This window comes from Macaca nemestrina, chromosome 12 (assembly GCF_043159975.1).
Source record: "Macaca nemestrina isolate mMacNem1 chromosome 12, mMacNem.hap1, whole genome shotgun sequence".
NCBI lineage: Eukaryota > Metazoa > Chordata > Mammalia > Primates > Cercopithecidae > Macaca > Macaca nemestrina.
Window position 1 is genome coordinate 10,279,483 of NC_092136.1, and position 25,450 is coordinate 10,304,932.

General features: G+C 56.3%; 2 protein-coding genes across 5 annotated transcripts in view; one reads left to right on the forward strand and one right to left on the reverse strand.

Annotated features, from left to right (window-relative positions):
- The window catches only part of LOC105469499 (mono-ADP ribosylhydrolase 1), a 170,758-nt gene that overhangs the window by 35,348 nt on the left and 109,960 nt on the right, over positions 1-25,450 (forward strand). The window lies entirely within an intron of this gene.
- LOC105469498 (fibronectin leucine rich transmembrane protein 1) overlaps positions 13,348-25,450 on the reverse strand; it is an 83,958-nt gene continuing 71,855 nt past the window's right edge. The window contains exon 3 of the mRNA XM_011720565.3: positions 13,348-16,676. Within this exon, the coding sequence (XP_011718867.1) occupies positions 14,603-16,627 (2,025 nt within the window). The 5' untranslated portion in view covers positions 16,628-16,676 and the 3' untranslated portion in view covers positions 13,348-14,602. The remainder of the gene's footprint in view (positions 16,677-25,450) is intronic.

Here is a 25,450-nt window from a genome sequence, read left to right on the forward strand (position 1 = left end):
CCTGGCGTCTGCCCCGAAACCCTTCACCCTGGGTTTGTAATCTCTGCTTTAAAGAGGACGCCGATCCCTTTCCCCTCCCCCCCGCCCCACCCCTAACGACCAGGGCCCTGATCCAGGAGAAAGCTAATTAAAGAATTTCTGCTCTTGGCTCAGCCTGGACATAGAAGATTCCCCTTGGTCTTCCTGGAGTATCTGAAAACAGGTGGAGAAAGGGGGCGTCAGATAAGCCCCGGGAGCCTCCATAATAGGCTTAATCCCCCCAAAGCCAGCAGGTATCAAACAGCTCTCCTCCCAGCACCACTGAGAAAGGGCTCGAGAGCTCAGAGGATGCGGGGCTGTTCCCAACCCCATGGGTCCCAGACTGCAGGTTACCTTGTCCCCAGCTCTCCATGAATGGGAGACTGTGTTCCCCATGAGTTTAGATGGAGTATCAGCTGTTTCTGCATAGTTCTCCAGAGCGGGGGAAGGTGCAGAGACCTGGCCCCAGCAGCTCCAGCGTGGGGAGGCCCCACTTCCAGGGCTGCCAGCAGTCACTGTGATGACTGACAGGTAGCAGGTGCTCAGTCAATACGCCCCTTCCTCCTGCTCACTTCCCTCCTGTTCCCCCTGCCCCCCTCGTCTTTCTTTCAAGGGCCTGTTTGCCTCTAGGAGATTTTCATCAACCAACCACAAATATTTACTCAACACGGCAGGCAGCACGTGAGCTCCACGGGGCAGGGGGCTCTCGGTCCCATTTGCTGCATGTTCCCCATCTGAATAGGGCCTGGCATGCAGTAGGTGCTCAATAAAGGCTTGGTTGGCAGTCACATCCTGAGACAGGGTAGTCTCTGCTCCCAGAGAACTTACACTCCTGCTGCCTTCAGAAAACATCCTGAGGGGCTGGGCGCGGTGGCTCACTCCTGTAATCCCAGCACTTTGGGAGGCTTAGGCGGGCGGATCATTGAGGTTGGGAGTTCAAAACCAGCCTGGCCAACATGGAGAAACCCTATCTCTAGTAAAAATACAAAAATTAGCTGGTCGTGGTGGCACACGCCTGTATACCCAGCTACTTGGGAGGCTGAGGCAAGAGAATCGCTTGAACCTGGGAGGCGGAAGCTGCCGAGATCACCTCACTGTACACCAGCCTGGGCGACAGAGCGAGACTCCATCAAAAAAAAAAAAAAGAAAACGAAGCCGGGCGCGGTGGCTCACGCCTGTAATCCCAGCACTTTGGGAGGCCAAGGTGGGCAGATCACAAGGTCAGGAGATCAAGACCATCCTGGCTAATATAGTGAAACCCCGTCTCTACTAAAAATACAAAAAATTAGCTGGGCGAGGTGACGGGCGCCTGTAGTCCCAGCTACTTGGGAGGCTGAGGCAGGAGAATGGCGTGAACCCGGGAGGCGGAGCTTGCAGTGAGCCGAGATCGCGCCATTGCACTCCAGTCTGGGCGACAGAGCAAGACTCCGTCTCAAAAAAAAAAAGAAAAGAAAACGTCCCGAGGGTCTTTGAGGGATCACAGAGTCCCCACACGTGGGTGGGGTGAGGGTCTTAAAGTCTGCCCTCCCCGTCACTCTGAGCTATGGCCAAGCTGGGTGTAACACTGGAGAGAGTCAGGGTGTCCTCACTCGCTTCAGGCAGCTGGCCCCCATTTCCCTCTGCAGTGCCTGGGGCGGGGGTGACAGGCAGCATTTAGACCCGCGGCTCCCTGCGGCTCCCTGCGCAGGGACCTCCTGGGGCACTCGCCTGCATCACAAGAATAAAAATGATAAAAACCTGCCACTGAATTCTGGGTGGCCGTAAATTACTTAACACCTGAAACAGGTTGAAATGTGGCCACCGTGGTTTTAATAAGCCCATCTCCGATGCAGTGCTTCCTCGAGGGGCCGGCCGGGTCTCTTCTCGAGGCATAATTTCATCTCGTCCCAGGCTTGGCAGCATTGCAAATAAGATTTCACTTCCCCTGTAAATCTCCGACGGGGGGAGTGCAGGATTTCATTTGTGCTGTCAGTTAGCACTCCAGAGAGCCTGTTTACTTTGCCGCAGGAGGAGAAGGTCCTCCGGAGGTGCTGGACAGGGTGGCAGGTGGGGAGGCGGGGAGGTAGCAGCATGAGTGGGGGCCCTGGAAGCACGCTTTATTTGGGGTGCCTGAAAGTGGATGAGCCAATGTCAGAACCACGGAGGCAGAATTTCAGGGCCGGCTGGGAGCCCTCCCATGCGTCCGGGACCCTCCTAGGCTGGGTGATAAGACTCAGCCACAGAACTTGGGTGTGGGGGTGTGGCCTGGGGTGTTAGACCCCTCCCGGGTTTGGACGCCTCTTCTCCAGGATGCTCGGTGAGGCCAGAGACTCCTCCTGGGAAGTAGGGGCAGGAGAGGGGAAGCTTCCAGAACCCAGTGGTAGCCAGGTAAGGGCAGTTTCCAGGTACAGGAAAGCAGCCATGGAGGGGTAAGGTATCACCCACTCTTTCTCCCGTTTGAGCAGAACTTTTAGTCCTGAGTCTGACAAAACAGATGAAGTCAGATACACAAAGCTGGAGCCCCGGGACTTGAGGTGCCGCAGGGCAGCCATTCGGGGGTATTACCCACACGTGCCCCTAATCTCAGGGATAATGTAAGTCCTGAGAGATTTGTGGGGAAAGAAAGGGCCCAAAGTGGCTTGGCTGGAGGGTGGCATGGTGGGGGCTGTAGCAGTGGTGGGGGGCAGGTTTCTCGGGGGACCACCCCATCTCCTGGCATCCAGCTGAAGACGTGGTATCAGGGCTCTTTGGGGCCAGCAGGTCCCCTGCAGGGCCTTTGAGGCACTGGCCAGCCCTGCTTGCTCTCCTGTAGGGACGGGAGGCTCACTGCCCCTCCGACCACCCAGTCCTCTTCAGAACAGGTTATGTTTGGAGGGTTTTCCTTCCATTCCTGAAACACAGGTCCTGGCAATTCCCTCCTGTGCGGCCCAAACCCGGCTGGGCCTCCAACTCCCCTGGGGGACATATTAAAACCTGAGATGTCCCCCACACCCACCCCCCGTCCTGAAGCCTCAGGCTGCAGCCAGCCTGTCATCCTCTTCAGCAGGCTGTGGACCTGGGAGAGCTGGGGGTGGTTTGGGGAACAGGCCCCACCCTGTACGGATGCCTCTCTGTGCTGGACCTGGGGGCACTTTGCTGCCTGGCTCCGAAGGTCCTGCCAAGAACCTGGGCCTCCCTGCAAGAAGTGCCAACCAGCTCAGCACCTGGTTCCATCCCTGGGGGCCAGGAATGCGGGAGAAACCCCCCAGGAAGCTGTGCTGGGGGTAGGGGAGGCCTGCACTCCCCAGACAAACTGTAGGCAACACGGCCTCCCATGCCCTCTCACAGAGGCTCCGTCACAGCCGTGGGGTCGGTGCGGATGGTTTCTGAGCTGGGCACTCCCAGTGGCTTTACCTGTCGGCCCCCCTCACCCTCCCAACAGCAGTCGGAGATGGAGTTGTTATCATGTACACACGGACGTGGAAACTGAGGCACAGAGAGGATGAGTAGCACAGATGGAAACTGGTGGAGCCCACGGGTCTAACCCAGTACCCAGGGACTCCAAGGCCCCGCCCCAGGAGGGCAATGGTGTTAATCCAGTGGTTCCCAAAGGCCTGTGACCGGGAACCCTTTCTGGGCAACACCTCTGTTAGCTCCAGGGACTGAGGAACACAGTATGAGAACACAGCCCTTCTTCCCTGGCTTCAAGGGCTCCGCAGGAGTCCCCAGATTTGTGGCGCTGCCACACATGGGGAGGGTGAGGTAAAGCCGGGAGCAGGACTTCCTGGGGGAAGGGTGGGTTCCCTGGAGTTGGCAAGGGCTGTGGTGCTTGGAGAGTCATCCTCCTTGTACTCACATGGATCCAGGAGCAATTGGCCGATTGATTTACTGTTTATTGACTCACTCTTCATTCCTGTTTACGGGGCCTCCTGGTGCCAGAGCAGTGCCCTCTGGGGATCTGGAGGTGTGGAGGGTAAGACCTGCCAGTCTGGGCCCACCCGAGCGAGGCGCTGGAAGGGGTCACCTGTGCAGGTGAGAAAGGACAGCAGAGGCACGGGGCCAGGGCGGGACAGCCAAGGAAACCAGCGCAGCATAGACCTGGAGTCTGAGCCACACTGGGCCTGGGTGGCGTCAGGTGTGGTGGGCAGAGGGTGAAGCTGCACTGGGGCTGGAGTCTGAGCGGGGCAACGGGGAGATGGGGGGACACAGGGCCTTCCTGAGTGGGGCGCAGAAGCGGACCTGCCCTCCTGTGTGCCTCAGGCAGGCGGCGTGCCAGGCCTTCCCCGTTGCCTCCTAGTCCTCCTCATCCATGGAAGCGTCCTCTGTGGAAACCTGGTTCCCCACAGAGCCTCCCCAGCCCCACCCAGGCTAGGCCCCCCACTCAGCCACGGAAATTCCTCCCCACTCCTCCATGAGGCAGGAATATACCAGCCCCAGCGCATAGTAGGCCCTCAGTCAATATCTCCTGGCTGGCTGACTGACTGTGTTCCAGAAAGAGCCCTCGGCAGCCCCAGAGAATGGGTCTCAGGTGAGGGAGTGGGCACCTTTCTTGGGCACCCACTGTGCGCTGGGTCTGAGGGGGAAGTTGGAAGAACAGCCTGGGTCCTTTCCCGGGTGGTCACACTGTGTGTGCCACACTTTAGAGTGGTCTCTTTTGGGCTGCTCCTGCCCCGGCAGGATAGGAGGTGAGGATGGAGGAGGAAGGTGGCGCATAGAGCACCTGTGGGGCCCGCGTAACCCCACCCAGGGCCACCCGCCACCAAGAATTAACTTTGCTTCTTTGGAATATAAGGAAAAACCCGTTAACTGTATCCAGACATGAAATCAGATCTCAGGCAGAAGTAATGAGTTCTTGTTTTATGTTAAATTTAGCAGAAACTGCTATTGTTCTCATGGAAATTTTGTTCCTTCCTGTCCCCCTCCCTTTGGGGTGTGAGAGAGGCAGATGAGGCTCCAGAGCTGAGTGTAATGGGCACATCTAGGGGATGGGGGCGTTTGGGGTGGTGGCATAAGTTCATGTCCCCAAACACCCGGACAGTCCCACTTTTAGCCGGGAGCCACTTGGTTGCTGGAGCCTCTTCCAGGATAACCCACAGCTCCTGCTGACACATACTTCTCCATGTAGAGACCCTCTCAGAGTCTGCGTTCAGCTCTGGGTCCCCTCATGGTGACTCAGGTGTCAGTAGACCTCTGGGGCCTGTGGGTGGGGACAGAGGGCCCTTCTTCCTGCAGCGGAATCATTTTGGTTGGGACAGTGCCAGAGCGAACAGTCTCTATCCTGCCCAGCCACTGCCTCTGAGCCAGGGCACCCCAAGAACGGAGCTGACCCTCGGGGGCAAGGCCCGGGGAGGGGTGTGGGCCGCTGAGACCACATGTGCCCCGGACACCTGGCCCCTGGCCCGTTGGGGTGCCAAGCCGAGAGTCAGCAGCAGAGATGACTGTAAAAGTTAAATCTTTCTATTTATTTCAAGAAAGAACAAGGCAAGTGGACTTGGACATTTTCTATGAAAACAGACAAACAGAAAATATGACCAAGTAGTTAATCACATTCATCTCAACATTGAAGTTTCAAGGCACCTACAAGGAGGAGGCCAAAGGGCGGTTCGCAGTGCACTTTGGTTTGTGTTGTTGTCCTGGTGGTGGGTGTTTGGGCCAGGTCAGCCATCCAGTCGCATGGCAGTGGGCAGTAGCTGGGGTGGTCAGGCCCGTCACTCAGGCCCCTGAGACCGCTTCCAAGAAAAAGAAAGGAGACAGTGCTGTACCCGGGCGACTGATTCTGCAGGTGAGGAAGGCTGGGGGGCTTGGGAAGTGGGGGTACCGGCTCAGGAGCCCCTTGGACATCAGACGGGATCTTGGTCACAGGCTTGGGAGAGATCAGGCCTGCTCCCCAGACCCAGGCTTCCTGCCTTCTGTAGAGCAGAAGAAGGACCCACCCCATTCGCTAGGGGCTGGCCAAGGACCCCTCCCTGGTCCCCTCCTCCTCTTCAGACCACCGGGAAGGGGACGACGCTGTGTGCCACTCCAGAATGCTTTACGACGCTACATGAGATACAAATAACCTGTTAACATCTGGAAAGGGAATTACTGTTGGTGGCTCTTAAGACATTCCTCTGCCGTCTTTATAGGGGGTGCGGGCTCTTTTAGACAACTTTCATCTTTGGCCTCCCTGTTCACACTTGCCTCCTGGCTCCAGCCAGCAGAATCCCACAAGTGCCCCTCTCTCTGGCTAGCCTATTTCGACGCCACGTACCCACTCCACCCTCCGTCATCTCTCTCCCCACTTCTCTCCCCCTTGGACGACAAGCCAGGAACACTGCGCTGTGTGGCTTCCTCCCCACGGCGCTCAGCCTCTCCTTATGAGCAGGAAGGCACCAGGCAGGTTCCTCGGAAGCCCCTGGCCGCTTGCGGTGGGTGCCCGGGTGGGCTGCTGGCGGTGTGGAGGTGTGTTGTGTTGGGGAGAAACAGTCTTAGGCTAGTTTCGGGGTTTTGCGGGGGTGTCTTCTCACCTGCGTACTCAGAACTTGTGAAAATGAGACTAGCCCGAGGAGGGGTGGGCTCAGAACATTGCAAGCCTGCGTTCTATACAGGGAAGGGGAGAGAGGCCTGGGGCTGCCTGGCTCCAGGGAGATGAGCCGGTGGCGGCCCCACATCCGCCATGGCTTTGATTGTCGGTTTGTGGTGCGTTTGTTTTTTCCCATCTACAGAGGAAGCCTGAGGAGTTCCTCCAGGTGGGTGGCTCCTGGTGCAGGGATTCTGCGGGGGCGGCAGGCAAGGCAGCAGGTGTTGCCTGGGATCTGGATTTCTTGCAGCGCCTCTGTGGGGCCCTCCCCCAGGTCTCTCCCCCTTGTCATCCACTCGAGGCAAGTCTTGAAGAAGGGAAACTGAGTCACCCACGCAGGTGGGGGCAGCCACCGGATCTCTCAGAGTGGCTACATTTCTCCATCTGGCTCACAGCTGGCAACGCGTGGATCCGAGGCAGGGTGGAGCGAGGTGCTTCCGAGAGGTAAAGCTGCCGAGATGAGCCCTTCTCTGTGCCAGCTGCTGGCGGGGCAGGTGCAGGACGAGAGAAGCCCATTTGTTGCCAACACTCATGCCTGGGACATCCTCACTGAGTGGGCAGATGGCAAGTGGGGAGGAAGTGAGAGGAGGAGGCGGCCTCATTCCATTGGTGGCGGAGAAAGGATTGAGTACCCCTGTGTGCCAGGCACTGTGCTGGGCCCCAGTGACCCTGGGAAGGGCAAGGTGCTGACTCTGACCATTTACCTTGATGAGATTTAGGGCTGGTGGCAGCAAAGACCTTCCTTCGAGGACTGTCTGGTCTTAGGCTTTGGGCTTTCAGGTGTGGGGAGGCGGGGGGCCAGGGCACTGTGCCCACTCAGATGGCCACAAGTGTTTTGGGGGCTGGCTTTGTTAGGATGTGGGGGCAGTCATCCCACCCACAGGGTGCCCTGTGCCCTCAGTGCCCCCACATTCTCTCCTGGCACAGGCCGGGCATTTCAGTGACAAGGGGTGGGAGGGGACAGTGACAATGATCTCAAAGAGCCAGGCCCTGGCCAGGGTCTCTAGCAGGTACCAGAAGCAGGAGCTGTCCCAGGCAGGGGTCTCCAGGGGAGACGTGGAGAAAAGATGAGGCTTTGGCCCTGCACGGTGGCTCACACCTGTAATCCTAGCACTTTGGGAGGCTGAGGCGGGCGGATCACCTGAGGCTGGGAGTTCGAGACCAGTCTGACTAACATGGAGAAACCCTGTCTCTACTAAAAATACAAAATTAGCCGGGGTGGTGGCATGTGCCTGTAATCCCAGCTACTCAGGAGGCTGAGGCAGGAGAATCGCTTGAACCCGGGAGGCAGGTGTTGTGGTGAGCCGAGAGTGCACCACTGCACTCCAGCCTGGGCAACAAGGGCAAAACTCCCATCTAAAAAAAAAAAAAAAAAAAAAAAAGACTAGGCTTTGCTCTGTGGCTTTGGGGGTCTCCAGGCACACCTGCACATCTATTTATGGTGAGAAAGGGGGCCTGACCCCCTCTTTTGGAATTTCCAAAACCAGGGAGAACCCACAGATTAAAAATGCCGAGGGAGGGGGAAGAGCAAAGAAAGGGGATGGAGAGCAAAAAGAATCTGTGAGTTTTTAAAAAGAAGCAAATATGGGTATTTCAGGCACCTACTTAGAACATTTCAAAAGAAACGGTAAATGCTTAAAACCACAGAGTGAAAAGTGCCCCAGGCGCCGTCCACCGGCGGTGATGGATGGATGGATACAGTGGCAGCAGCAGCATAGAGTGTGTTGGACTGCACGGGAGGCAGTCCTGGCTTAAGAGACAGGCCCAGGATGCAGTCCGGGCTTTGGAGCCGCAGGGCCCGGGAGGTGCTCTCCGTCAGCCCCTCCGGCGAGCCACAGGTGCTGAGTTTAGACTCTGGAAAGTGGGTGGCGCACATCTCTACTTTCTTGGTGCCTCTTGGACACTGAGTATAGGTATTTTGCAGCCTCTCTGCTGGCACAAGCGGCTTCTTGGTGGGGCTGGATGGTCTGGCTACAGGACTGCCCTGACTTGGGGTTTTCAGGGGATTCCAGTGACTTTGAGCAACACAGTGAACATCTCTTGATATCTGCTCCCTTTCAGTGTCCTGGGGGATGAGAAAGCAAGGGTGGGAACCAGGATCTTCTAGTCAAAGCACCAGACCTTGGGAGGAAAGTATCTGCCAGGTCCCCATCTAGCGCTTGAATGCTCCCAGTGATGGAGAGCTCACTGCCTGCTTCCTTTGCTGGGCTAGAGTTTCTCTTCCCTGACCTTCAGTTTTCCCTTTGCCCACTCCCCTTTTACTGGCCACAAGGAGTGGACTGGAGACAGACCCACCCAGAAAGGAAAGTAGAAACAGAAAGGAAGTAGAAAAGCCCATGACTCTAGAGTCTACTCTCTAAGGACTGGATGGGCCACTTGTCGCAGAGGCCTGAGCCCCTTTCCCTAGGGCAGTGCTGGAGCCTCAAGCCTGAGTACTCTGACCCATTCGGTGTTGGTCTTCAGAGACCCTGGCTCCCCAGAGAGCCAAGCCAGGGCAGGTGCCCCCTACCTCGCACCCACCTCCCCCCCCCGGCCCCCGCCACCCATCGAGGCCCAGGAAGTCCCTGCTGTGCAAATAGCCACTTGGGGCAGGTTCATAAACCACGAAAAGTCCCCCTTTCCCTTCACCTCCAAGGAGTTTAACCTCTCCTAATCAATTTAGCAGACTCCCTTGGTTGTAAACGGTAACGATTTGCATTTCTGAGCCTTTTTATCCCTCCTTAAGAAAAAAAACATGCCTCCTCTCTGCACTCAGGAAGGCCGATGCACGGCTGCGAATCGCTTGTGAGTGCTCGCCCTGGCGCCCACCCAGGGGCAGGCAGCAGCCGCTGTCACCTGCGCCTATCGAGTATGAGGAGGCACGCGGATGCTCGCCACTGATCCTGGCTGTGTCCTGGCCCTGAAAGCAGGGTCTGGCCCTTGGGGGCACAGGTCCCTGCGCCCGGCCCCTCCTGCCAGCACCGCCCCTGCTCTCCCCATTGCCCTCCCCGCCCCTTCACTCTCTGCCACATCCAATTCTCCTTGTTGTATTTTTCATAAGTGCGAGGCTCAGAAGCCCCTGCCTCCTCCCTGGCACGTTCAGCAGGAAGCAGGTTTCTGAAGTGGGCTGGCTTTGGGACTTGAGCTGCCATTTTCAAGGGGGAGGGTCTGCTCTTTCTCCTCCTCTCCTGGCTCCTTGGCTCCAGGGCTGGAGGTGAAGGAGGGAGGCAGAGGTTTGGAGGCAGACTTGGGTCCCGGCCTGTCCTCTGCTCAGGCCCTGACCAGCCCCTCCCACCCTTCAGGGATCCCTCACCTGACTTGGGCCAGCTAGGACCTTTCAGCGCCAGCACTGGGGAGGGGCCTCCACTCGGCCTCTGGAGCACCAGTTTCCTGAGTGACGTTGGACCCCGCCCTAGCACACCCCCACTTTACTGAAAGGGAAACAGAGGCCGTATTCTCACCGAACCGTCTTTCCCTGCACCTCTTGGAAAATATCTCCCTGATCGCCTCCTCCACTCTCTGCCTGGCTTTGTTCGGACAGGGCTGGGCTGGGCTCAGAGGGAGGGTTTCCTGGACCCCCAGGGGAAGGAGGAGACCCCGTGCCTGCATAGAGGGAGGGAGAAGAGGCACAAGGCAGGTGTGGGCTTTGGGCTTTGGGAGTGTCAGCTTGGGCCCCTCCCAGCTGCTGCCGTCTTCCCAGGTGCTATCCCCTCCCCTGCCAGAGTCACCCAGAGCCAGGAAGGTGCAATGCCCCAGCTCTTGGCTCCAGACCTGCATCCCGGCCCTGGGTCAGGGAGACCCCTGGCTGCCTCATGTACCACGTTAGCATGGAGGTGGTCTAGCAAGCCCCAGCCTATTTAAAGAAGATGGAGGCTGTGGCGGGAGGCCATGGGGAGGGGGAAGGAGAAAAGGGAAGAAAAGCAGCTTTTGATGCACATCATGTCTGTGGAATTGAGTATGACTAATTAATAGATTTTATTTTTAGTAATCTCTTAAGCATTCCATACGTTGGGCCCCACGCCTGAGCTGAGCTTACAAGAGGCCTCATTCGCAAAATGCAAATGATTCCCGGCCTGCTGGTGCCTTCTCTCTCTCCTTCCTTGCCTTTTCTTTCCTTTCCTTTCCTTTTTTTTTTTTTCTTTTAAGGGGAAATTTAAAGGAAAATTGGCATGTAATAGAAAAGACATTCCAATCACTACATCTAATTACCACGAAGGGTAAACCACTTAACCAAAGAAGTGTCGTGGGCTTTTTTTAATCTTTAACTTTAAACCTGCCTTAAATGCCACAAAACGTACTCATCAGTGCTGAGGCCACTGAGGTTGTTCTGGTTACTTAGAGGCTGTGAGGGTCAGCCCGGCCGAGGACGTTCCCTTGGAAATGTCGGCTGTGCACGGGAGCCCGGGAGAATTTAGACAGGCCCCGGGGAAGGCAGGGTGTCCTGAAACACCTCCTATCTTGTGGTGTGAGACCAGCTGGGAAGAGCTGGGCCAAGAGGGGATGGGGTTTCAGAACGGACCTAGCTTCTGGCCCCCTCCCTGGCTGAGGGGGCTGTGATACAGCAGATATTTGGGGGCTTGCTCTGGGAAAGCCCAGAAAGGACCCTGGGAAGGTGTCAGGATTGCTGAGGGGCAGAAAAGATGAGAAAGTCAGCTCTAGAGCTGGGTCCCAGGGCGCTGACTGGGTGGAGCTTCCACCTTCATCCGCACTTAGAGCTCCGGGGGCGGGTGATCCCTGCAATGAGGCAGGCAGGGTCTGGTAAGAGGGGTCGAGCCCCGCACTTGCCCAGTTAGTGCAAGAACCAGGAGCAGGAGACTCGTGTGGTCCTGGGGCCCAAGGAGCTCCTCTGGGGCAGCTGCCAGGGATCCTGCCTGCCTGGGCCCACTCTGTGCAATGGGGGGGAGGAAGGCTCATCACCTAGGCCTTGTCTGGGAGGGCGTGGCTGGGCACAGGCTGGCTCCCAGCTCTGCCTGCTCTCTAGCACTAAGTCCCCCGCACTCCTGCCCCAGCCAAGCGGGACCTTCCCAGGCAGCTGTCAGTCCAGGCCACCTACTGTCCCCAGATGCCTTCCTAAACACTAAGGGCATGACCTGACCTGTCTAGGGTAAGGAGAGGAGACAAGGGGACCTAGGTGAGGTGGGGACAGTGTGCTGGCAGCACCGTGTTGCAGATGGGTGGCACTTGGGGGAAGGCAGTGATCAGAGTGGTGCCCTTCAGGGAGGGGGGGCTCATTTTGGAATCAGCAGAGACCTGGGACTTCTGTCCCCCATGCCAACATGGCACACCTCGGGCACTCTCTCCTCCCAGACAACCCAGGTGGGCCCTTCTGCTCGTCTCAGGGCGGGGGGGGCCGTGGTCCACAGGGAGGGCCTCCTTTTTTTTTTTTTTTTTTTTTGAGACGGAGTCTGGCTCTGTCGCCCAGGCTGGAGTACAGTGGCCAGATCTCAGCTCACTGCAAGCTCCGCCTCCCGGGTTTTTTACGCCATTCTCCTGCCTCAGCCTCCCGAGTAGCTGGGACTACAGGTGCCCGCCACGTCGCCCGGCTAGTTTTTTGTATTTTTTTTAGTAGAGACAGGGTTTCAACGTGTTAGCCAGGATGGTCTCGATCTCCTGACCTCGTGATCCGCCCATCTCGGCCTCCCAAAGTGCTGGGATTACAGGCTTGAGCCACCGTGCCCGGCCTTTTTTTTTTTTTTTTTTGAGATGGAGTCTTACTCTTTGCCCAGGCTAGAATGCAGTGGCACAATCTCGGCTCACTGCAGCCTCTGCCTCCCTGGTTCAAGTGATTCTTCTGCCTCAGCCTCCCGAGTAGCTGGGTAACAGGCGCCCGCCACCACGCCCGGCTAATTTTTGCATTTTTAGAGAGACGGGCTTTCACCATGTTGGCCAGGCTGGTCTCAAACTCCTGACATCAGAAGATTGCCTTGGCCTCCCAAAGTGCTGGGATTACAGGCGTGAGCCACCACGCCCGGCCTGGGGCTTTTACACAGACCTGACATTAAGGCCTGAGGAAGTTTCTCTCTTGACCTTATTGTGTGAGAAAATGATTCAGGCAGGAAAAGGAAAAACACGTCTAGTTTCGAGTGAAAGGTGCCCACGCTGCTTGGCTGTTCCCCAGGGCTGAGGAGTGGACCTGTTCTGTGGGCTAGCTCCCCCGGGGCCGTGCTGGGAACCTGCGCCCGTCCTTCCACTTTCCACGTGGCTGTTGTGTCCGCTCCTTTCAGCCTCATCTCCTCACTGAAGGCGCTGGTCGGGCCTTTTAACGTAACCCCTGCCCCGCTGCTGCTTCTGCCTTTGCTTTCGCACGGCGGCGGAGGCTGTTTGAAAAGAGCACCACCAGGCGCTCCTAGCCCTCTCATCCTCCTGCCCTCGGACCAGCATCTCCTCTTTGACGTTCCTTTTCCTCGGTGCAGAACAAGCAGCACAGTGACAGATGGTGACCCGGGCTCCCCGAGTACTGGGACGCAGGCTCCACTCTTCCCCCCTCTCCGATTCGCTGTCATTATTTCATCATCGTTTTAATCTCATGGCTCACCACACTGCACTGTCAGTTGATAAATGAATGATAGCGGCATGGATTCCAGAGAGAAGAAATAAAATCTTAACTCTTCTGAGGGTCCCAGCCAGGGCCCTTTTGGAGGCTGGCATTTTTAGAAAGAGATCTGGCCTCTCCCTCTCAAGAAACAGAGTCCCAGGGGTGGGCCCAGCTGAGTTTTCTACGTTCAGGGAGGGACTGCTGTCACCCAGGGCTTTTTTGAGAATTTTTGTGTCTCTTTCTGGGCTTTGTTTGAGCAGCCATGGAAACCAATAGGTCTAATCAGCTGATATTTAAAAAAAAAAAAAAAAAAAAAAATCCCTGCGCTAATTACCCGTCCTAGGAGGGAACATTCAGCACATGGTAAATGCTCCGAAAGTAGCTGTTAAGGTGATTGCACGTGGTGGGGGAGGGAGATGAGGACACTGGAATCAAATAAAGCTTTTATCTAGATCAGAAAGGAGAGCAGCCCAGCGCTGGCCAAGCTGAGCTAGGGTGGAACTAGAAGCCCCTGCTGCGACGCCTCCCTAAGCCACCCGTCTGAGACATACACGCCTCAGCCTTTAGGAACAGCAGTAGCCCCCAGAGACCAAGTCTCTACCCCCACCTCACTCCCATCCCCAACACACCGTCTACTTACTCAATGATCTCTAGGAGAAAGCAACACTTTCCCAATTCTATTGTCTCAGGAAATGGTAAGAACTGACTCAAGGAGAACGGTAAGGACCGTGCATGTGGCTCTGTCTACCCATCTGTACTTAGAGACACTGCGACAGGGATAGACAGGCAGACAGATGCACCTCCAGGTGGCGGGGAAAGCTACGGCTTCCGCCGGGGCTTCTACAGGAGAGCATGGTGCATGGAACTGAAGAGGGCTTCAGCCTAGGGAAAAACAAGTTTGTTTGTTTTTTAATCAACTACATGATTGTTCAAAGAATGCAGTGAAAGACGCCATGTTTCTGCAAATCTGCAAGGGAAATGGTATGGAACGAGCCAGGGGAGAGATTTCAGGTCCGTATCTCCAGGGCAAAAGATCTTTTCTTCCCTCTCTCCTTTGTGAGGAGCCTGAAAACCTTCCATCACGTTGCCAGCGAGTGGCCAGCAGCGGGAGAGCTGCGTGGGAGCTTTGAGAGCCGGCTGCTTCTCCCTGGCGGTTCCTTTGTGACGGCCCTGAACAGAGCATGAGGTGTCCACAGATGTTGTACAGGTAGTATCCTTCCAGTTCAGGGAAAAAAAAAAAACAACAAAAAACCCAACCCAGCCCTTCCTGTGATATTATTTTTAGTCCTTCCCTCCCCAACTGGTATAACTCGGTATAAATTATGTCTTCAATAATGTCGAATTCCCCCTCCTGCCTTCTATTCTTTAAAAAAAAATTGTCACGGTTGTGTTCTACAAAATCGTCAGCCCTCCCCAAACTTTGCTTTCTGCGGGGGAAAGTCATCCGTGGAATTTCTCTTCCTTGCTCTCTCGGGTTGCAGCAGGCTGGGCAAAGCCACGTGGCCATGCCAGGGCAGCTGGGGCTGGGGCGAGGCAGCCCAGGTGGGCGGGCATCATGTGTAGGAGTAGTCTATGTCGGGGATGCCGCCGTCCCGGTAGCCCCGCGTGGTGCCGTAGCCAATGGTGTGCGTGGCCTTGCAGAGGCTGCTGCCGTTGGAGGGGAAGATGGTGTGGACCACGTACTCCTCTTTGGTGCGGTACGGGTTGATGGGCAGCATCTGCAGGCCGGGCCCACGGATTTCCAGGATGGAGTTGTCCTTCTTGGTCCCCGACTCCATATAGTCATCCTTTTTCCTGCTGCCCCGGTTGTAGGCCCTCTCCCGGGTCAGCAGTTCGCCCGCTTGGTGCACGTACCAGCAGACGGCCCCCAGGACCAGGAAGAGGAAGACCAGAGCCACGGCCCCACCGATGATGCCCGCCAGGGGCAGGCCCACCATGGGGCCGGCATTCTGCTCTTGGTTGAGCGTGGTGGTAGGGCCGTAGCTGTCGGCCGTCTCTGCCTTGGCACACACGGGTGTCTCGTCAGCTACATAGGCATTACTGGTCTCCATGGTGACCATGCAGATGATATAGGTGGACTTGGGCTCCAGGGCCGTCAGCAGGTACTCTGTCTTGTCCCCCTGCACCAAGGTCTCTGTGATGGAGCCCACGGCCGGGCTGTGGCCCAGGCGCAGCCAGCTGAGCCGGAAGGAGGAGGCGGGGAGCGTGGCCTTCCACGTGATGCGGATAGAATCTGCTGTCAGGGCCTTCACGTGGATGGCCAGGGTCTTGGCACCATCGCCCGTTGCCATAGGGTAGTCAATGTTGGAGTCGGGGATGCGTAGCCCCGGCCTTTTGGCCTTGAGGGTAAACAGGGAACCCTGGGGCGTGGTGGCGGAGGCGTGGTTGCTGGCCGTGGTCTTGGCAGCCGCGTTGGCCACGCCACCCTGTGACCCCGTCTCAAAACACTCGTCCATCTCGCTAGTGATGTCCTTGATGGCCATGCCTCGGACCTTCTCAGGGCCCTGGCACATGAGGCCCCGCACGTTGACCACGGCCGCCCGTGCCTTCACCCAGTCCCGCAGCCACATGAGGTTGCAGCCACAGAACCAGGGGTTGTTCCTGAGCAGCAGCTGGGCCAGGTTCCCCAGGTCGTCGAACAGGCCACGGGGCAGCGTGGTCAGGTTGTTGTTGGACAGGTCCAGCCGCTCCAGCTCACGCATCTTGGCCAGCGTGTTGTAGGGGATGTGGCTGATGGCGTTGTCCTGCAGGTAGAGCTTCTGCAGGTGGGCGCTGGGCAGGTTGAGGGGTGGTGCGGCCAGCGAGTTGCGCACCAGCGAGAGCTCTGTGAGGTTCTGTAGGCGGCTGAAGGTATCGTCCGCGATGCGCTGGTTGGCCAGCAGGTTACCGTCCAGCACCAGGCGCCGCAGGCTGTTGAGGCCCTTGAAGGCATGCAGCGGGATGGTGGAGATGCGGTTGTCGTCCAGTCGCAGCTCCTCCAGCGTGTGTGGCAGCCCCGAGGGGATGCTACTCAGGTGGTTCCGGCTCAGGAAGAGCAGCTTGAGCTGTTTGCTGTCGGCGAAGGCGTCCTCCTCAATGCTGACGGTGGACACGGAGTTGTCATCCAGGTGCAGCTTCTCCAGCAGCGGGATGCGGGCCAGCGAGTCCCTGGCGATGGTGCGCACGTTGTTGTCCTGCAGGTGCAGCTCCCGGAGGGAGCGGGGCAGGTTGATGGGGAACTCGTCCAGGTCATTCTCGTACAGGTAGATGACCTGCACGTTGACCTTGGTCTTGAGGTCCTGGGGGATGCCGGCGTTGTTGATCTGGTTGTTCTGCAGGTAGAGGGTGGTGGCGTCATCAGGGATGTCTGCGGGGATGGAGGTGAGTCCCCGGTCGTTGCAGTAGATGAAGCCGTTGTCACAGCGGCACACCGAGGGGCAGGTGGTGCTGTCGATGACCTCCGTCAGGAAGGCGATGAGCCCGTAGCAGAGGAACAGCCAGTCCCGCAGGTCCATGGTGGACGTGGTCATCACGACAGTGGCCGTGACAGTGGCAGTGGTTGTGGTGGTGGTGGTGGCGGTGGGGTGTGCCACCACCATGGTGGATGGCTGGGGGTGTCCGGCCCCACCTGGCCTGGAGCCTGAATACCTGCAAGGAGCACAGGGCGGGGTCAGTGAGAGGGAGGAGGCGACAGTGACCCCAGGAACGAATCGTGCACCCCTCCCGCCTGCCAGCCTGCACAAGGGGTGGCCGAAGTCACCCAGGAGCGAATCGTGCACCCCTCCTGCCTGCCAGCCTGCACCAAGGGGTGGCTGAAGTCAGGTCCTGCAGGGTGCGGTCAAGCTGGAGGAGCGGCCTTTGTGCCAGGTTTATGCCACAGGTGATTGCTCCCGCCAAGGTCGGATTCTAACAACATCTGGCTAACGTTAAATCGTATCGGGAGACGTTAAATCGTATCGGGAGCCAAGAGGTTGCCCATTAATGAGACGCACGCTGCCACAGCCCTCCTGAAATGTGATCCGGAGCCTCGGGGAGGTTAATTTAGTGAGAGCCATGCGGCAGGTTTGGTTTCTTCTCTCAAGACTTCACACAAAGCCAGTCTTTATGGCCAATGCTAAAGGTACCAGTCAATATGGATGGGATGGATTTAGGGCGTGTTTTATGGATTCACAGCCGCTGTTTCCCTGGCACCGCACGAGGAGCAGGCATTGCTATCTGGCTCGGACCCAGGGTTCAAAAGGAAAGCTTGTTTCTGGAAGGCCCAGGAGCTCAAAAGGGGGGCGTCGCCAGAACCTGCGAGAACGAAGCTGTCAGTGCCATCACTGGCGAGGAGTGCAGAGCAGGGAGCTTCATTGTCTGGTGTTAAAACAACATGTCCTGTTGTCACTCCTACATTCTACAGACAGAAGAATGAGGTGTCAACAGAATCACTTTCTCATGTATTTACAGAAATCTCTTTTCATCAGATGTGCCTCCCTGGCCCTGGGTTTCGAGTTGTGTGGGAAATTGTCCCACACCTTGCCCCTTTCTCAAATCATAAACAGACCGTTTTTTTTTTTTTTTTCCTGGAATAGCTGAAAGTTTAAAGGAATGAGACAAAAGGAGGGAGGCATTTGTACTCTGAGGGAATTGGCTGCAAGGTGTAATTTCAGTTTTCACAAATGGAAAAATTGCAGCATAGATTTTTCTTATATTATTTTACTGTTCATAGTGGTAAAAAAATCAATTAAAGAGAAATTATCTTTCAGTCTCAGTGAGGAAGGTGTCTTCATGCAGCCAGCAAAAGTCTGCTGTAAAACGCTGGGTTCACGGAGGCTTTTCAATGATGGGACAAGATGGTCTCTCAGAGCCTGAAGCCCCAGCCTGGGAGGGCAGCCCTGGTGTACACAGCAGAGCCGGCACCTGCCCACTGAGCCAGCAAGGACCTTACTTCCATGCCCCAGGGACTGAACACCTGTTTCTCAACCAGGCAAAACTTTCTGTCTTCTCTGTCCTTCTCTATTCCTGGCTGCTTTTTCTTTCCATCACGCAAGTTACTCTTGCAGGACCCAGCTCAAATGTTACCTCCTCTACTAGGTTTTCCTGGGGCCCCAGATAAAGCTTCCCTCTGTTCTGCCCATCCATCTGTCCACCCACCCATCCACCTACCATCCATTCATCCATCTGTCCATCATTCATCCATCCATCCATCCATCCACCCACCTAACCATCCATCCATCCATGCATCCATGCATCCACCTGTCATCCATCCATCCATCCATCCATTCTGGCATGCACCTGTCCATCCATCCATCCATGCATCTACCTGTCCATCCATCCATCCACGCATCCGCCTGTCCATCTATCCATCCATGCACCCACCTGTCCGTCCATCCATCCATCCATCCATCCATCCATCCATCCATCCATCCATCCATCCATCATGCATCCAACAGAGCTTTATTGAGAATCTACTATATTCCAGGCCCTGTTGTAGCCACTTGGGATTCCTTTCTGATGGGATGGATGGTAGCTCAAACTATAATAAAGACTTTGCTGAGAACTTTCCTAATATTTAAGTCATTTAACCCTCCCAGCAAACATGAGGTCAGTGCCCTTAATCCCACTGAGCAGATGAGAAAACTGAAGCTCAGAGATGTTAACTTACTCAAGACTACTTGAGAACCAGGTAGGAGGAACCTAGGCCATCTGGGGAGGAGGCCAGAATCTTGGCAATCTTGAGGCTGGAGCACTCTGTGGGTTGCAGGTCACACTGTTTGGTGACTGGTGTTTTCATGTCACCAAACTGCAAGGGCAGGGACTGTGGCCAAGTGTGGCTTTACATCAGTGGCCACCCGACGACAGAATGGGCCCCACCATGGTGAATGCCTCTGCCACTCACCCCTGCACACTCAAAAGCTCCCTTTGCACGTACAGGGTCTCTGCCCAGACAGCCACCACAGTCATCAAGGTGGCTGCCAAGGCCCTATGCAATCCTGTGTGGCACCCCCGTTGGCCTTGTCCACTCCATTCCCCTCTCACTGACTGCAGCAGCCAGGCAACCCCTGGTATCCCCAGGGCCCTGGCACATGCTGTGCTGTCTGCCCAGACAGCTCATCCCCAGATCCATGCCTCCATCTCCTTCTGGTGAGGCCTTTCCTGGGCACCCTATCAAGAATTATAACTCCCAGATACTCCTCTCGGTTCCTTGCTTACCTATAGTATTTACCACCAACTAACACACTACATGTTTTATCTTTTTTGTTTTGTTTTGTCTTGTTTTGTGTTTTGAGATGGAGTCTCGCTCTGTCACCAGGTGTGAGTGCCATGGAGCCATCTTGGGTCACTACAACCTCCGCCTCCCGGGTTCAAGTGATCCTCCTGCTTCAGCCTCCTGAGTAGCTGGCACTACAGGTGCCCACCACCACGCCTAGCTAATTTTTTGTATTTTTAGTAGAGACGGGGTCTCACCATGTTGGCCAGGATGGTCTTGGTCTCTTGACCTCGTGATCCACCTCCCTGGGCCTCTCAAAGTGCTGGGATTACAGGTGTGAGCCATCGCTCCCGGCTCTTTTTTGTTTTCATTGTCTGTCTCCCCACTAGAAGGTACTCGCTATAAGGGCAGGGATTCGTGCATCTTACTCATGGTGTTTCCCACGTGGCAGATGCTCACTAAAGATTTCAAAGGAGAAACTGCGATGGACTTGTTCTGTAGATGAGGGAACGGGGGCACAGAGACCTGCCCATGGTCCCCTGGCAGGAGGAGGTGGGGTCTGGATTCCACCCCAGGGCTGTGTGGCTGCAGGACCCCAGTGCTTGACTCCAGATTGCTGAGGGCTGTGAGTCCCTGGCCAGCCCAGACACAGTCCTGCGGCCCAGGCTGAGCATTCTCAGACCTTCACGGAGGTACCCACTCTCCCGTGAGCCTCCTGCTTCCTTTGCCCAGGGCCATCCCAGGTTGCCCTGGCCCTTATCTGACCACCTCACCTTTCATTACATCGGGCACTGGGAAGGACACTGGCCCAGATCGTGGGAGAGGACGGGCTTGGAGGCCAGGACAGCATGCAGAGCTAGACACATCAGCCTCCAGAGGATAATGAAAAGCCTAGGCGGTGGGGTGACCTCTCTGGCCAGACCTCACCCACTCCCCTTCACAGGCAAGAGTGCAGAGGTTGCCACCTACACACAGGTCCACAGCCCTCATTTCACAGCCCAGCAGCCTGAGACTCAGAGATAAGAGGGGCCCAGCCAAGGTCACAGTCAGCCCAGATTTCCCACTGCACGTCTGTCCCTTCTGCACCGAGCCAGGCCCATGAAGGTTATGGAGCCGGAGGTCCTGCCTCAAGTCACTTATGAGCAGGCAGGTAGCACAGGGCAGGTGCTAGAGACAGGAAGACACAGGCCTGCTCACAGGTCACCTTGCCTCCGTCTCCAGGGTCAAGTCTGAGTCTAGGAGCACCTCTGCCAGGGGCCCCCCCAGCATCTGGCTGGAGGATTACCCCCCTCCCTGGTCTGTTGGCTGATGACTCCTGGCACAAGGGATACAGGTGGCCTTTGTACTCGGCTGTTCCTGAGCAGTGCCCTAAGTAGGGGGCAAACTTGTAAGGCAAAAGCCAAGGCAAACCACCGCATTCCCTGGCATGGACATCTGTTCCCAGTGCCCGCTCAGCTCATGGCCACGGTCCTCAGCCTCCAGAGGCCTCAGCATCATAATAGAGTCTAAATTGCACCTTTCAGAGATGCTTGATAGATAACCAAGAAGCATTTGGGAGGCAGGGACCCAAGGCCTTTCCGCTCCACTGTCTGTGGGCCTCATCCATCTTGGCCAGAGGCTCCCCTGCCACCCCCCGCCCCCCAAGGCCAGCCCGAGGCTGAGCCCTCTGGCTACAGGAAAATAGGGCGGGGCCTAGGGGTGGCGAGGAAGATGGCACACCTCACCAGAGGAGTCTTTAATTGCCTGGGTGCCTGGCTGCCTTTTTATTCCCTTGTTGTGTGTTTCATAGTTTATGCGGCCATCAAATTAAACTGGTAAATCGCCTGTCTTTTATGGGATCGCTTGTCGTCCTTGCGTGGATCCCTCAGACTTCAGCGTCGTATGAGTTACGACCTGCCAGCTCCATGACTGACAGCCGGATCCTTGGCGGGCCACAGGGGTGGGGGAGGGGAGCAGTGGGATGGCTCCGGCTGTAGGTATCCAGGACTCCCCCCGCTTAGCTGGGGGCCCTGGGGCATTATTCTTGGCATTATTCTTGGCTCTATCAGTCCTTGGCCCCTGCCAGCCTCCAGGACAGAGAGGCCTGGGTTCAAGTCCTGCCTCTGCCACTTTCAGGTCATGTGATTTCTTTTTTGAGACAGGGTCTCACTCTGTCACCCAGTCTGGAATGCAGTGGCTAGATCATGGCTCACTGCAGCCTCGACCTCCCTGGGCTCAGGTGATGCTCCCACCTCAGCCTCCTGTGGAGCTGGGACCACAGGCGTGCACCACCACATCTAGCTAATTTTTGTATTTTTTGCAGAGATGGGGTTTTGCTATGTTGCCCAGGCTGGGCTTGAACTCCTAGGTTCAAGCAATCCGCCCACTTGAGCCTCCCAAAGTGCTGAGATTATAGGCATGAGCCACCACGCTGGGCCTCAGGCTATGTGATTTTGAGCAAGCTGCTTGCCCTCTCTGAGCCTCGATTTCCTCATCTATAAATGTGGTCATAATAGGGGCCCTTACATGGGAACTTACAATTCAGGGTTCGCTGACATTTTATGTGCAGAGTACCCCCTCCTGAGTGCGATCTGGATGCCCCTGACGCATCCAGTTTAAAAGCTGCCACAAATCTCTGCCTCCCCAGACACGCGGCCTAGCTTCTGCAGTAGCTGCTTGTCTCTGTCCTCCATGCTCCAGTGGCCCGTTCTCTACTCCCCTGCTCCTGGCTGCGCCTTCGGGACAGGCTGACCCCTTATCAGCCTCTGTGAAGTTGAGATGTTGCCCCCCCGTCCACCTCAAACTGTGTGGGTGCAATCCTGCGCCTCCCCCAAGCCATGCTGGCAGCCTTGACCCTATGTCTGGGCCGCACAGAGCTGGTGGATGGGGCCATCAACCGTCCCCTCCTATGGGGCCGTGTCAGCCTCCTATGGGAGGCCCTCCAAGCTGGTGGCAGGGTGGAGGAGTTGGGAGAGGTAAGAGGGTTTTAAATGGGCCTTTGTCATCAGGTCACCTAGTGGCCAGAAATAGTTTCTTACCTCCTCCACGCCACACTCACTCCTACCCCTGAGAAGTCCTGAGGCTTCTCTCCCTCCCCTCTCCGCTCCCTCTGCAGCCCTCCCCAGAAGCTGCGCTCATGGTGCATTAGACCCTTTGTGGAGCTCCTGCCCAGTGTCACGAGTGGGGAGAAGACAGCAGCTTCCCAGGTTTCCCAGGTCTAGGGGAGCAGTAGGGAAGCTGAGTGTGGGTGTCTGCACCCAACTGCAAAGCCTTTACAAGCCACTGACACCGAGCTTCTTCCCCACCACTTGCGGTGGCTTATGGCCGACTGTCTGCTGCTCAGCCTTTGCCGGGGACCCCGCTGCTGGCTCCTGGCCCTCATGGAACCTGGGGATGCTATTTTCTATTCATAGGCATGTCCTAGGAGCTTCCGGAAGCCAGCAAGGAAACAGCTCACATCCCTGTCTGGCCTCGCTCCCGTGTGTCCTCTTTCACCTGCCCCATCCCTGGGATGGGGGCATCTCAGGCAGGGCCAGGTCAGGAGAGGAAGTGTCCTGCATGCAAACTCTGTATGTAGGAAAGACAAGCACATGCTCACGTGCATGGATGCTGGTCACGTCTCCCCCACCCCCACTCACCCCTCAGCCTCCTTCCTGCCTACCTGCCTGCCACAGTCCTTAGGAATCTGGCTGCCCATGTAGCCTGGCACTGGTGTGTGGCTGCTGCAGACCCTGGGGTCCTCTGGCTTTTCCCTACTTCCCAGCCCCCAGGTAGGGTCTCTTGCAAGGGTCTTTCCCCTGCCAGTCCCTCCCTTCAGCAATAATTCCTGTGTTTCCCCTAAACCTTGCCAGGCCTTCAAGTCCTCACTGAGAATGCTGTGCAGGCAGACTGGGCAGAAGCAGTTTCTCAGCTCCAGAGCAGGAAGGGCCAGTGGGACCCCAGTCCCACCTCCCACTAGACAGGAAGCCCCACCAAGGCACAATCATCTCCAGCTCTGTGACGGGGCTTCAGCAAACCTTTGTTTAAATTAATGAGAGACCCCACCTTCCTGGGGGCTCAACTGCAAACAAGACAGCGGGAAGAGGGCCAGGAGGTAGACAGGGCAGGCCGCTGCCTCCTGGTGCTCAGGGAGACCCAGGGAGAGCTCCCCTCCTTCTTCCCAGGAAGCCCCTTTCCTGCGAAGGCAAGTAGACCTGGGGCCTGCATGGCTCAACCCAGCTGCTCAGCCTACTGTGGGGCGGCCTTGGGTCTCAAGTCTTTTTTTGAGACAGTTTCGCTCTTGTTGCCCAGAGTGGAATGCAATGGTACGATCTTGGCTCACCACAACCTCCATCTCCTGGGTTCAGGAGATTCTCTTGCCTCAGCCTCCCGAGTAGCTGGGACTACAGGCATGCGCCACCAAGCCCAGCTAATTTTGTATTTTTAGTAGAGATGGGGTTTCTCCATGTTGGTCAGGCTGATCTCAAACTCCCGACCTCAGGTGATCTGCCCGCCTCGACCTCCCAAAGTGCTGGGATTACAGGGGTCTCAAGTCTTTATCTGCAAAATGTGGCCATAAACTATCTACTTCCATGGGCTCTTATGGAGATAAAGTAAGGTTTCTTTCAATGCTTAGCAGAGTCGTATTCAGAATGAGGGGACTATTACTGTTACTAGCAATGAGCCGTGCTTCCCCGAGCCCCAGACATGAACTGCAAGAAGAGAGGGGAGCCTTGAGTTGTGTGAATGAGGCTTTTCCAAGCCCTAGTTCAGGCAGATGCCCCAGGGACTGCAGGCCCACCAGAGGCATCTCCTTAGGGCAGGGGCTAGATGCCATGGCCCTCAAGGGCTTTCTAACTCCAGCTCCCACCAGGGCAGGGTGCCAGCCAGCCACACCCATCACCCTAAACAACTTTGCTCTGGATCCCGTCCACTGGTATCATTTAGAGCTTCTGATGCATGGGGGCTGGGGCGGGGATTCTTTTAAGACCTAAAGTTAATTATTTTTCTAATTTCATGCCGCATGCATTATGCATCAGCTGTTATCACTAGCGGTAATTGCAGACAGGTATGCAAATCCACTATAAATGCACCTAACTGCATAGGCCGTCTGGGCGGTGCTGGTGCCAGGCGGCGGGATGTCCTGAACTTCAGAGAATGTAAATCGCTTTAAAAAAAACAAGACTTTAGAATTGTGTCTTAGGAGGTTAATTATATTGATAATAGTGTTCGATATTAAACCATTCAAGGCCAGGAGGGGGTGGGGGGATGAAAGGAGACACGTGTAATTTTGTTCCTTTCTCTCTTGGCGTTATTTAATAAGATGCGCCTACACCTGATGTTTCTGTCTGTCTGTGTCCATTTTTAGTAAAGCTGCCTAAACTGAGACTTAATTCCTTTAGGAAAGGGAAAAAGAAAGCCCAGTGGGCTGGGCGAGGTGGTTCCTTGTAATCCCAGCACTTTGGGAGGCTGAGGCGGGTGGATCACCTGAGGTCAGGAGTTCAAAACCAGCCTGGTCAACATGGTGAAACCCCGTCTCTACTAAAAATACAAAAATTAGCTGGGTGTGGTGGTGCGTGACTGTAGTCCCAGCTACTTGGGAGGCTGAGGCAGGAGATTCACTTGAACCTGGGAGGCGGAGGTTGCAGTGAGCTGAGATTGTGCCACTGCACTCCAGCCTGGGTGACAGAGTGAGACGCTATCTCAAAAAAAATAAATAAATAAAAGAAAGCTCAGTGGAGTTTCAGAGTGAAGGAGAGGGGCTAAAGGTCTTTATTTTGGGGGGCGAGGAAAAGGAAGAGCAGCAGCACCAGCAGGGCTGGGGACAGTCCCCAAGAACAGGGCTGAGGCTGTGGGCTCTGCGCCGCTTCCCTCCTCAGCCTCCTTTAGGATCCTGGGCCGCAGCAGAGGGCCTGGAGAGGAGCAGTATGACTAGGAAAGGCTGGTGATGGGCGACACTCACTGATCCTAGATCAGAGGCTTGGCACTGGGCTCTGAGGGCAGGGCCTCTCAGGGGCTGAGAACAACCCTGAGAAGGTGGGAGGCAGGTCCTGCTCCGTCATCAGTTTACGGATTGCCTCCTCCCCCTGGAATGTAAACTCCTACAGTTAGGACATGGTCTGCCTTGTGCCTGGCATGGAGCCTGGCACAGAAAGTACTCAGTAAACATCTGATGAATGAATGAACAGGGCCACCAAAAGGGAGGCCCCTGAACCTAGACCCAGGGCCGGGTGGTGGTAGAGAAGAGGGAGGCTGGCCTTCCTGCAGCCCA